The 14,464-nt window shown below is 37.3% G+C and overlaps 1 protein-coding gene across 5 annotated transcripts in view; it reads right to left on the bottom strand.

The window, feature by feature from the left end:
- Window positions 1–14,464, bottom strand: part of inpp4b (inositol polyphosphate-4-phosphatase type II B) — a 98,938-nt gene that overhangs the window by 70,445 nt on the left and 14,029 nt on the right. For 2 of the 5 annotated variants that reach the window (XM_079462264.1, XM_079462263.1), the window contains exon 3: window positions 3,213–3,292. In XM_079462264.1, coding sequence (XP_079318390.1) covers window positions 3,213–3,292 — 80 coding nt within the window. Of the gene's footprint in view, window positions 1–3,212; window positions 3,293–8,072; window positions 8,347–10,775; window positions 10,931–14,464 lie in introns of those variants that run through there. The other 3 variants (XM_079462265.1, XM_079462267.1, XM_079462266.1) reach the window with 3 other exon arrangements.

Here is a 14,464-nt window from a genome sequence, read left to right as displayed (position 1 = left end):
AGAAGTATGAGTTATAGTATTAATAAATATATTTTATAAAAAAGAATAACTGCACCAGATAGACCTTGACAAAGGTAACATCGATTATTTTTTATAACATTCTCTAGTAGGCCCTGAAGACCTATCATTTCATACAGTCATGTGATCACGATAATGCTAAGGCAATTTTGCTATTGCGATAACTCGATATTGATAATATTATTACATCCTTGCATTCAGATATCAGAATTTTTGGGTTAAACTTGTAAAGACACAGCTAGTACTACAGTTCCCTTTGTGAAAAGAGCCATTCACGACTGAAGTAATTGTTACTTATGTGTCATTAAGGCAGAGGTCGACGGAAGCTATTCATCTCCATGACGAGCAAAGCATTATGGGATAATATCTGATAATTGCCTTCCTGGTCGTCCATCAGTGGGCATGTCGATAGCGACATTAAGTATTAGCATTCTAGCAAATCACTTAGTAGATTGGAAGAGAATTTCTATTACCCGTACAGACTTGCTATTGCATTTTGATGTTGAAAGTTTAATTTTTAAAATCATTTTATTTTTAAGAAACATGTCTTGTAACCAGTGGTGTAGTCGAGGGTATACGCAGGTATATGGTGTGTAGCCTCACTAATGTTTCCATGTGTAAAGTCGTGAATAACAGGGCAAACTGAATGCAGTGCTGCCAATATAGCAGAAAATGCCGCCAGTTACTGATCTCAGATCTGATCTATCTCAGCATTCTAATAGCGCTCGTCGATCTATTTCGTTGTATTGATCTATTTTGTAAAAATATTTTGTTGTATAAAAAATGCAATAGTTACAAAAATGAATAGCGTTTTAAAATAGATACTGCAAATATTTAAAATGCATCACTTTTAAATGAATTCTTGTTTCTTAATCCTGTTTCTATATTATTCAAATTGGACCAATTTTATATTAAAAACCCAAGTATCTGCAACTTTTGCCATTTGCTGTCTATTGCTGTAATCAAAAGTTTCTCAAAATAAATTCTGTTTTCACTCATTTACCTTTATGTCATTTCAAACCCAACTGCTATTTTATGAAACATAGATTGCATACCAATACCAAGATCTTAAAAAGTCCTAAAATGCACATGTCTATGAAGCTCAAGGAAGTCCAACATGTAAGTTGTATTTGGACCTCTGTATTTCTCCTGTGTACTGCCCTGGTTGTCTCTTCATAAAGTCTGTGGGTCAGGTTTGATTGCAGAATCTGCACCTCTTCTGATACAAAACAAAAAAAAAGGGTGATGGAAACTCAGCTACATTATAACAACAGGGCATTCATCCTTTGCTGGGCCGCTTTAAAAATGGGGGCATAAATTAAGAATATACCCACTTCTTTAGGCACCACTACACCACTGCTTGTAACTGCACTCCTGTCCATTTACCCTATAAAGCACTGGTCACCAACCCTGCTCCTAGAGATCGAGCGTCCTGCAGACTGCAGTGCCAACCCTGCTTCAGCACACCTGTCTGTAATTATTAAGCGAACCTGAACACCTTGTTTAGATAGTTCAGGTGTGTTTGATTGAGGTTAGAGGCGAAATCTTCAGGACGTTCGATCTCCAGGAGCAGGGTTGGTGACCACTGCTATAAAGGGTCCAAAATTTATCCAAGCAATTACACTGAAATCTAACTATACCATATTTGGGTGACTGATTACTATTCATATACCCATGCAGTTTATCATGTGGTTTTACTACAAATAAAAGCTTTTAACAGAAAATAAAGATTACCAATGAACCATGGTTAATTTTCAGATGCAGAGAATGCATTTTATATTGGACAAACTTGTGAAGTAAGTGTTTGAAGGGATAGTTCATCCATCATTTACTCACGCTCTTGTCATTTCAAACATTTATGACTTCCTTCTACAGTACACAAAAGAAGTCAAACCAAACCACAAACTGACGTAGATATGTGGGGGGGTGGTTACACGAAGGGTGAGCATTCATTTATAGATAGAATGCATCTTTTGTTCCAACACTTTAATTTTTGCAATTTTACGTGTCTAATACATGCATGGGCAACTTATAACACACCAAAGACACATAAAAACACATATTCGCGCCATATGACCCAATTAAAAATGTTTTGGATGATCTATCCCTTTAAGAAGTATTAATGGTCACAATAGTATTCATTTATCCAACAATAATAGGTACATCATAATGTTTTACCCCCTGACCCAACATTAGACAAAGCTTCAAGCAAATCATCATTGTCCTCAAAGAACAATAGGTTAACATTCTGAGAATGCAGGATTTGCTTCGCCATGGGTACGGCACGTCTAGCAGAGAATCAACCAATATACTCCTTCCAATCAATACATACATTGTAAAGTGATTGCATTTAGAATGCAAAGATCTCCACTGCAAACCTCCCATCTGCTCGGATAAAGATCTATAAATAACTGTCATGATACACAGAGAGGAAACAGATAGGACGGCTATGAAAAGGTGACCTGCAAGGGAACAATGTGTTGTTACAATGCATTCTGAAACACAGCGTGGTAAACCTGAAGTCGTCTTGGCTAGTGTGAGCAATATTTCCACAAAAACAGGCTTTTCGGTCATTTCCCATTCAAATGATAAATATTGCTTTAAGTAAAGCCATGATGTTTGTTGAAAGTTCCCTCACCATGCAGATAAATGAAAGAAAATGCTGCATATTGATGTATTTAAATATAATTTTTTTACACACATTTATGTGTAAATAAGAAAATATCAACACCAGATCAAAGCCTGTTTATCAATTATACTGTAGGTAAACAACAACCATAATTAAAGTATTTCACACCATAAGGCAAAAAACTAAGCGGTTTAATGTACGTAAACTGATCTAGCTTGTGTATCGGCTATATTCAGTCAAATATTCACAGAGCAATGCGACAAATCAAGTTAAACAGTCTTGCGCAAATCGCCTCAAACCTCCGTCGATGTGAAATGCAGACACAACCCAAGCACCCATTGGCCAGTCAGCTCTCTCTGTATGACGACGTAATGCGACAAATACGCAAACAGACGGCGGCTTTCCGCAGGAATCACAGCCTTGTTTGATCAGCTGTTTATTTTTGATTCTTTACTTTCCCCTCAGAGAGTTCAGAATATGAAAACAAATCAATGCCAAATGAAGTTCAGTCCGTAAAAACCAGCACCGCCCAAACACAGCGAACCCTAAATGCTCTTCGACTCACCTTAAGTTGAGAGAAAGCTGTTGGTCTTTGGACTGGATGAGATCGGACACCGAGAAGCTGGTAGTTCCCAAGAAGCTGCTCTGTTGAATCAAATGAAAGAGAGCATGAAATGTTACTCAGCGTTTGCATCGTGGCATTTGTTGGTTGCACTATCCGTGAACTCCACCCTCTTAAACTTGTATGGGGTTTAAAGCACCCTGAGGGTTTCCAACATACACCTGTCATTCATGTTTAAGAGGCTGTGCATTATAATATGTTTGACTGCTTCAAGGCTGCTGTAGAATGTTGATAAATGCATGCACGCTTATTCTTTTGAGTTCCACTATAGAGTCATATACAGGTTTTGAATAACACGAGAGTGAACAAACACTGAGATCATTTTAACTTGGGGTGAACTATCCCTTCAATTCATTCATTAATTCAATTATTGTACCTTTTCTTTATTTTCCAGTCAAGATTCCATTTTACCCTGAGAAATATAATGTATTGATGACATTAGAAATGTTCTTAAAATGAACAAAATTGAAGTCCAAACAAGCGGATGATATAAAGTCTCAGTCATGACTTACAAATACAGAAAGATTTTCATCAAAGGAGCACTGCAGTTATTCTGAACAGACATCGATTGGCTGGTCAACAGTCGCAGTGAGATTTGGCAGCCACAATAACCTTAAAGCTCTTTGAGGTCATGTGACCACTATGTTTGCGTGGCTCACTCACACCTGTCTAAAACGCAGCGAAATCCTTTCAAAGGGAAAATTTTCATTCCTAGCACACGCGGTAATCCCCAGTTCCTGGCAACCTGTGTGTGTGTGTGTGAATTCCTGGGTTGTGTGAGCATGCATAAAGCCATTGAGATGAATGTACAAACACACACACATGAACTGAGTGGATGCAAGTGATAGAGAGAGATAAATGGAGGGACAGAATGAATGGATGGATAAATGACAGATAGAGTGACCCAAAGGAGTTGTGGTTCACAAATGTATTCTAGTTTAAATACATTTGTAGCATTTTGGATTGTCAAGAGCATAATGAGGAAATTAAGATACAGAGAGATGAAAAGACTCGATTTAGGCAAAACTCTGACTGGTTTTGTTCAGCTGCAGAGATACGGTCATAGCAAGGACATTCAGCTCTCTACACGGCTCCAATTAGTCATTTAACCAACACACACACACACACACACACACACATACACCTCTTGACATTTTCTGTAAAATTACCGTCACAGTCATCTTCACTGTGAACACTCTCCACCGGTCCAGACATGATCCACAGACTTGCTTAACATTTCCTGTGCTGACTTTGATCCAATCTATGAAATTCTGTAAAACGTTGTTTTAAACCGCGTAAAAACTCTTATGGCAAACTGGAAGCATCATTACATCAAAAAGCTTCTCTAAGGTAAACTCAAGATCTAAATAAGCCCTCAAACTGCAGCTTGATCCCCCCATAGGCGAAACCAATCGGTGGTACTTTTGTAAAAACGTTGTTCTATTTACCCGACCCAAGAAAATCTGTAATATCTGAAGAGAGATATCCATTGACAGACGCATTTATCTCAATTGCCTGGCTATTGCAGAACGACCCAAAATGGTGTAGTTATGGCATAGAGTCGATGTCACAACTAACTGGCCCTTCTAACTGGCCATTGAATCTAGCGACATTGGTGGAACAGGTGGAACTCCCCTTTGTCTTCATCTTTGATAAACAAACACACAATGGCCGGGTGGAGGGGGTGTTGAACTTTACGCTCCAATTCTTTAGAAATCTGTGGTCATGAATTCCAAGTGTGCCTAGCTATAATATCATCCCATTACTGTCTCCCTATTCTCAACCTTTCTATCGAATACATTACCTTGTGTATCTCCCACATAAACCCTTAATATTATTTTACTTTAAAATACTACAAATGCAACAACCTGAAAATCAAGTTTTTTTTATCTGTGTTTGCCTTAATTATTTACTCGTATCGATGCTCCACAACATTTAGCCAGACTGCTGCTGTCAGAGATGAGTCACAGATGAAAACAGGAGATATGTCTCACAGTCGTGCTTTACATGATGAAATATCTGGGAATATTTTGTACAGTTTTGTTCTGACAGTAACGCGGGGTAATTGGGAGCACGAGTCTGTTTATTCCCGAGCACGTGTTGGCTTAGCATCACTGGAGAAGGTCACTATCTGCTATATCGGAGGGTAATGCATAGAGAGAATATTGATTTATTGATCTCTTTGCATGTCCTGAAAAGGTTACGGGCCAATTTCCAGTATTGACAGAAGGCAGAGCAGAATTGCTGTACTGTGAGTCTATGTAATAGGTAAATGTACTCTACAACCTTCTGTAATTTACCTCCACTTTTCGTTTTAAAAGTTCTCCTCACATCTTTTACAAAACACTCCACGAATACTTTAACCACAAATGTTTTGAATACTCCACATGTATTCGACAGATACTCTATATACAGTATACACTATCAAGAGTTTACACACAAGGAAGAACGGGGCTAAAACCACAAGCACTTCCCAAAATAAAAAAGAAGATTTTCCTGATCCATAATATTCTACAGCTGTAATATACTACAATTTACTATAGTAAATACTAAGATGTTAACCGTGCTAAAAATCCATACTGAAGCCCTACCACTTAATATAATTGTATTAAAATGTACAAATTCATATCATTTAGCCTTAGACTGCATTTGTTTTACCTTTAAATACTCTACAAACAATGTGTTATAAAAAATACAATTCCAAAGCACTCCACATACACTCATATACTCCTCAAATACTCCATTCATACACTACACAAACAAACAATCAATAAACACAAATTCCCTGCACGTTGTATTTACCTTTGCTAACTCAATTTCAGTCACTCACACACACACACACACAGGTGGGACTTCCTGATGCTAAACCACCTGCAGCATAATCGTTTTTTGTTATTCTGTGTTTTCTTTCTAGCTTCCTTTCCTCGTTTTTTCCGTCCTGTGGCTCCTCGGGCAGACTTATGAAGGGCCAGACATCAGCTCACAAACAGTCTCAAGATGAGTCACACGAGCAGCCTTTTTTGCTCTTGTACTTTTTACCAACTGTTGGTGGAGGAATTTTCAATCTTTAAAGGGCAGCGTCTGTTCTGACCTCCTCTACTTCCTTCCTTAACGCTTTCTTGCTAATTTATCAGCTGTGCTGTTGTGTTTGCAAGATTACACAACCACACTCGTGCATTCGAAACATATTTATACACGGTATTTTAAACATCAATGAACGTCAGAAATGAAAACGATGAATTTTTGTTTAGAAAGGCTACAGTTCGCCTGCACCGGCTGTCTCTCACACACACACATTTTAAAGAAACAAGCAAACAAGGCAAGCAAACACCTACTCATGCAGAGGTGCAGTATGCATTGAAGGGACTGCGTGGACAATGCGTCAATTGCTTTTTTCTTTCAGATGTTCAGCTGTCCTGTGGAGCAACAGTTTGAAAAGAAAGTTAAACTCGACGTGTTTATAGGTTGCTAACTGAACAATATGTCCAGACATATATAGAAAAAGGATCCTATCACTAGGCCTAAGGAACTCAAATTGGAATTGACTAAATGGAAAAAACAAATTCAAAGAGGTTTCACAAAACACATCGCCGCCATCCATTGGTTAGCAAACAAAAAAGTCCCGCCCCAAACTAATGCCATTGGTTGAGCTGATGTTACATGCGAAGGCTGGTCAGAGAGTTACCACAGTGTTGACGTTTTAAGAAAACTCAATGTACGAATGGTTTACGTTGAGTTGACTGCACATCATAAACTGGAAAACTCATTCACCTTCATTTTTTTATTTACTGTTGAGCACGAAAATTACAAACAAAACGGACACCAAACTAATGCTAAAAATGTCTACCAATATGTTCACAGTATCCATTGTGAGAGGTTCAATTGTAACCAGAGCATATCGCTGCTGTCCTTCTGAAACCTTGTATCTCCATATTTTGGTCATAAATCATTATTATCAGTCACCCTTCATGTTTTTTTACTGAATATTGTAAATGTCTCACCAATAAAAATGATCCAAAAGTGCTTGTCAACTTTGATGACAGTATGTGATCATTTAAAAAGTTCTGTGTTTTTTATTTCTGTGAATTTGGACATACAAGGTTTCAGAAGGAAAGCAATAATCTAAGAGCTAGTCATCAAAAGCAAACATTAATGAGTCAAACTTTGACACGACAGATATCAATGGGAGGTTTGCCTGACATTCATAGTTTTATCACTTGTAATCTCTCATTCTGACAGGTTGAGGATTAAAAACAAACTTCTGCTCTTGCCCTCTTGACACTGTGTCAGTGTGTAGACGCATAATGCCAGCAAGAACACATTTATTTAAAGAACACCATAATGTAGATTTCTATAATTCTAACTTTAGTCCTATAGTTATATATAAAGCTTATTGTGATTTTAACAAACGTACCCAAACCTCAATTTTAAAGCATTGCACATCTGTAGAAAAATAATGAATATAATAATTATGTCTAATTTTCTCATCCGAAGACACTGCATTCTGTCCAATTTAGCTCACTTCTGTGTACAACTGTATCCCCAAACTAACCAGACACAAAACACACATGTGTCTTCTCAAAGACAGCACGTCTGACACGCCACATCCCACATATATCCACCCCGATCACCTGCACAAGAGCACCAACGTCAGTCACCGACCGAACAGACCTTCCAACCTGTAACTTTGAGTCATTTCTGCATCTGTCTCTGAAGAATTTAACATAGGACTGCTTGAAACCTCTGCATACATACAGAATTAACCCTCCAGTTCACATGTTGACATCCTGGAAAGAGACTCACTTGAGAAGAACAGCGTGCAGACTGAGAGATCCAGGGAGGAAGTGCCCGAGCAGAACCGTGTCGCGGGGCAGAAGTGCCTCACGGTACAGCTGTGCGAGGGGCTCTCGGCATTCCCCTCTGACAAGCGGCGGTCTGGAACAGTCTCCCTCTCGTCTGTTCATACCAGCCAGTGCGAGCAAACACTCACGCACACGCCAGCGGAGAGTGCCGTACGCTGAACAACAACACAACCTGAATAAACCTCTGCAGACCTGAGTCAACGCCAGTGAGAGAGAGAGCGTGTGAGAGAGAGAGAGCTAAAAGGGGAGGGCGAAAATCTGGGGAGGCGTGTAATACAAAGAGATTAAGGAAGGAACAGAGAGCGAGAGAACGAGAGAGAGAGAGAGAGAGAGAGAGAGAGAGAGAGAGAGAGCGAAAGATGTCTCACACGGAGTGCTCAGGAGTTAAATAGTAACTGGGGTCAATGACTTGGCTACTTGAAATCACACTGTTCAATACACAATAACAAACATTTGCAGACACACATAGAGTCCTGTGTGTATATAAGATAAATATTTGAAAATGTGTGTTTTCTCTGCTTTGCCGTGTAGATGGGGGAATTACAGTTTTAAGGGTTTACAGTTAATCCCCCCACACACAGCTGATGGTTTTACTTCATTAGTAAGGAAATCCCATATACACAATAATGTTTTATTGTGATGATATTAGTTTAAGCCCAACCCTTCCCCTAAATCTCACACAAACCCCATGATACGTATATATATCTAAAGCAAAACATAATTTGGCCAATTTATGACATGGGCCTCTAAAATGTCAGGGCCACTTTGAACGACATGACAATTTTTTTGTATTTCAAGAAAATTACAATGAAGATGGAATAACCCACCTATAACACAACCTTTCAGATATGAAATGTAAAACATATTTGTCCTGTTGAGGATATCCCACAGGGGATTTCATTTTGAATTTAGCTCAAGAACAAACTGTTCCTAAACTACAGCTGCTAAAAGTACACACATGTACTAATGTCAAGTTTTAGCAAAGATATTACACACATTTTACATCTAGATCTTTATGCAAACAAACGTTCGATTGTATATACATAAATTAGACTGTGCTTTTGCTAGGTTTTTCTTGCCAGCTTGGCAGCATTTCAAGCTATACACAAACCACAACAATGTGAATGCCACTCTCCACAACTGGAGCTACACAAACAACTTAAGAATCTAAGTTATTGACACTGACCCATTGACCTTCTTAAAAAACAAATTTAGTCCCCCATTTAAGTAGATGGGAATTATGCATTTATACCTGGAAATTAAAGGAGTACACCAAAAGAAATGTGCCTATCCCAGGTGCATATGGCTGTCTTATTTTAACGGATCACAATTGGAGTTACATTAAATCATAGCCTGCTCATAGTTGGTAATGACAATGGATAGAGACCCAGTTTTTTAAGCTCCAAAAAGTGAATTTATCCGTCTAAAAGTAGTACATACAACTCTAGGCCAGGGTTAATACATGTCTCATGACACAACATGATACATTTGTGAGCAACAACAATACATTTTTTGAGCTAATTTAGTCATGTTTGGATGTAAAATTATCTCACTAATCACTCACGCATTTCTCACAAAAAATGGCCGCACACAGCCTCAACAAATCTCAATTTATGAATCTCAGACGGCTGAAGGGTAAATTAATTTTTTTGAGTGAATTGTTTCTTTAATTTGCCTTAATGACCTTTGTCAAGGCTGCCTCTAGTGGTCACTTAGTGAACAGAACAGAATATAATGCACCACCTTTAAAATAAAAATGCCATTTCTTATGTATAGAGTGAAGCACTTAAATCATTTGCATTTAGATTTACGTATATTTCAAACCCACAGCCTATGCTATTCTAATCCACTGGAACTACAGGAACGCCGCATTATAATAATTTACCATAATTATTTAAAAATGAATTGAAATTAAAGAACAAAAAGGAAACCTTGATAATGAATGTGCTCTTTCAAAAGAGATTTCCCATGGCATTCTGAGAATGTTTTGAATTATAGTGAAGATTTCTTGGCTCATGATCATTTATATTCCCAAAGGCCGTTCACATGGAATGTGTTTGCTGCATTTCTAACTCGACTTAAAAGACCGTATTTACATTACAATAAAACACACACGACTGTTGTGCAAATGGTAATACAGATGGTATAATAATGTTTTGCCAAATACCTGATGCCACTATGTTTACTTTTAGGCAAATCTACAAATGTTGTCTGACTATGCACACACACTTCTGTACGGCACAATGTTTCTGTAATGGCGAAAAGTGACTAAACTATTCTAACATCACTGATAACAGCTTGGGAGCAAATCTAAATACATTCTTTAGTTAAATGTTTAACATGCTTTTTTTGTGTTTGACCACTAATGACCATCACGTACTTTATGCATTTGCAGAAAGTTTTATCATGATATTATTCACGATCTTACCTATCTTTGAACTAATACTTGTTTCACCAGAACATCCTCAAGTTATATTCCGAAGATGTTCCAAGAAATGATCCTGACTCTACTGTGTTTTACCCTTGATTTTGTTGTAATACCATTTAGTTTCTAATGTGTCCCACTAACCAACAAATGAAAGCCGATTCCTTAGAATCTGAAACAGCATCACATCATCAACACAACCATACTGGAGTCACATACCTGCTTGAACATCAAAGCCAACAAGCCAAATAATGCTTTCTATCTTGACAAAAAATGCAGCAGACCCTTGGAGTCCTATGAACAGGGTTTGTCTAAAAGTCTCCATGCATGATACTGAAACGCAACATACAGCCAGGAAAAAGCAGACTGGAGTCATTCCACAACATGCCCATGCATGCCGCACACCTCCACATGACTGTTAGAAGCTAATTCACAGGTACTTTCTATACCTTCTACCAGGGTTTGGCAAAAATCAGAATTTAACAATTGGCTGCTTTTCAACTCATGAGTTGAAACGCAAAACTAATTTCTAGAGGACGGCTTGAAATCAAAACTGAAAAATCATATTTTTTATGGAGTATTATACTGATTTCTTTGAGTGATTCAAAATCTCAAAATCGGATTAAAATCTGCCTCCCTTGTTATCCTTTGCTGGTCTTGTGGCAGGATCATGACAGTCCCACTTGTTTTGTGTGGAAGCACATGGGTCATTGTTTGTTATGATGGCCATTTGCTCCCCTGTAGTTTTGACCCCGCCCCCTCATTTCCTCGTCTAGCTTCCAGCCAGTCTTCATTGGTGTTCCTATTTAATGCCCCTGTGTTTGCTGTCCTGTGCTGGTTGTATCGACCCCTGTGTCATTGTTCCTGGTTTACCAAGTCCCAAAGAGCCTTATTGTTCTTGTGTTGTTTTTTAGTTGAATACATTTTGAGTTCTGTTATCCATTGTCTGCACCTGGGTTCTGCCATCTCCATTCCATTCCTTCTTGTAATTCAAGTCCATTTTGGCTTGCTCATCGTCACATACAGATTGGCCTACCGAAAAAATTATAATAAAGTTTTGTCTGCAGTGTGTCTTGATGTGTATCCAAATATCGTGCAAATCAAGGCAAACCGTCTAGGAGGAGTTCAGAAAAGTAGGTTTTTCCAAAAATTTGAAATGGCGGGAAATTATGAAAGAATTAATATAGTCATATAGTTCATTTGAATCGGCAAGAGCCAAGGGTTCATATGGGAAATTATTTTGTTTCTAGGATGTACGGTTAAAAAGTTATAGACAAAAACATATGTGGAAGTTTGGACTGTTGGTGGCACTATGGAGTTTGGGTTAGAGAAATTTCACAACTGTCCCATGTACTGTTCTATGGGCTGCCATAAACTTCCATGGCAGAAGAAGCAGAATAATAATAGGAACACTAACGGAAGCAATAGGTGTCTTCACCAATTCATGGCTTGACCCCAATACACAAACATAAAACGTAGTTATTGTTAGAGCTTAGCAGTTTTGTAAGCTTGTTGTTTACTGTAGGCGTGAGCATAGGCCTATACAATGATTAATTAAAAAGATATATATTCCAAGACCATTATTCTTCCACAGAAGATCATATACACTTCAATTATGGATAACAATCAGGATGTGTTTCAACCAGTATAGCAATAAATGTTTATGAAAAAGAATTGCCTGCCCTAGCTTTCATATTATTACTACTGAAAACAAACAATCTATTTAAAAAGTTTGAAATTGCAATTATAATTTTGCATATACTGTATGTAAACTGAAATTGGAAATTCGGCACTAAATTTGAAATTTAATCTAAATTTAAACCTCATCTTCTGATCTCCCTCTGTACAAGCTTGTCAAAGTTAAAGCAATTTTTCTCTTTCAGACGTCCAAAGTTTGGTCTTCTAAAAGCATAATGACGTTCAGGCGAAAGTATGTAGAATATAAAGGAGAATCAAGCGGTCATTATCACAGGACAAACCCAGACATGACAATCAGGAACCGATCTTGCATCATCCAAATGGGTTTCTTTCGCGATAATGACTCATGGCAATGACTTTATGGTTACGACTGTACACTATCATACTTCTTATTTGCCTATTTACCAAATAAATTGAAGTGAAATATTGACACCAGTAAAAATTATTTTATTATTATTATGTGTGTGCTTGGGTCTATAGTCAACCAATCACAATCAAGTATTCAAGTGAGGCGTGTAATAAGATGTGGATATTAGAATGGATCTTCTCTCTGAGTGTCAGTATGTGCCTGCCTTGCTGTGCAACTCAGGTTTAGTTTTACTCCACACACAAACACTTAGGGGCCGTAATGCTCCTGAACCCACAGAGGACAGCAGCCTGCTGGGGAAAAGCTAATCAAATTGAACCCTGAGTCACCTCAGGCCTGCAGGTACAGAGGGCCAATCCAACAGCTTCTTTCGGAGGGATTCACCTACAGCTTTAGATCACCAGGGGACATTACATGAGTTTCTGGTATAGCAGGGGTCTCAGACTCATTACCTGAGGGTAACTCGACAGGTGGTTCTCTGCAGGAGGCCGGTAGAGCACAGCTCTGCATGTTTAGTAGAGAAATAACTGTATTCATTATGAAATTCAGTTCAGCATGAAAGCAGTTCCACTAAGTTACCATTTATAATATGTAATCAATTTACCTTATATAACAGTAGTCAATTTATACATATAGTGTGATATTCATCCTAGATAAATTGTAATACAAATTATTGTAGTTGAATGAATAAAAATAATATGTTTTCAGGGTTGGAGGCATTTAACGTAACATTAACTTTCAGGCGCTACGGCGTCCCCTGGAAGAAAGTCAGAAATGTTGCAGCACATCTCATACAGGTATGTATGCATAAAAACATAAATAAAATAAAAAAGAGTTATCATTTAAGTGTTCAAATACAGTAAGATCTTATTTAAGCCAACTCCGTGAAGTGAGAGAACCAGGTTGATTATAATTCATTTAATTTTAATTTCTAATTAAATTCTAATTCGATTTTAATCGTATTTCTGAGTAAAACTAAATATCAGATGATAAAACTATATAAAAGTTAATATTTATATTTGTGGAAATCAAATAAAAGATTATTATTAAGCATAATATAAAAATATACAATTACTAAACGAAACAAAAAATGAAATGTTGCCGTAGTGATATACTGAAATTAATTTACGTTGAAGCACTAAAATTATTGACTTAAAATTAATAAAAAATATGCACTTATAATTATATTATTTTTGAATTAAATATTATGAATATATTAAAGTTCATGTAAGTTATATAGCAATATAAAAAGTTAAATAACACAAGCACATAATAAAATTGCTGAAAACTAACCATAAAAAAAACATAAAAAATATACAAATAAAAGCTAAATCAAATATTTATACAATAAATACAACAAAACTGAAATCAAACTGTAACTTTGCATCAGGAATAAGAATTTTGGATTTCATGAGGACTTTTAAAGAGTAAATACTTTGTGATTTTTAAGGTCCTACTTTGGTTTATGGAGTGTTTAACAACAAGTTTGCGTACATCCAAGGTGTAAAAAAACTTTCATTGTCCTTATTATTACCTAACTTCTTGACTGACCCTCAAATGATTCATTCAGCGATTCATATGCCTAATCCCTTCCTTTCGGTCAGCCTTCTCTGTTCTGATTGGTCAGATGGTCTAGTCTGCTGTGATTGGTCTACAGTGTACAGCGTCGTAAATGGAACGTAGGCCGGAATTACACCGATTGAAGCAAATCTGACCCGGAACTGAAATTCGAACGACAGACAACTCGTTCGTGTGAGGCAGAGTCAACTACTTTTTTCCCAAGTCAATAACTTTGTTATTCATTCACTTTACAAATTGGCAGACTGCCTACATTCACATAGAA

Source organism: Barbatula barbatula, assembly GCF_947034865.1.
Source record: "Barbatula barbatula genome assembly, chromosome: 8".
Lineage (NCBI taxonomy): Eukaryota > Metazoa > Chordata > Actinopteri > Cypriniformes > Nemacheilidae > Barbatula > Barbatula barbatula.
The sequence above is the reverse complement of the archived record's forward strand: the minus strand, read 5'-3'. Positions and strand labels throughout refer to the sequence as shown.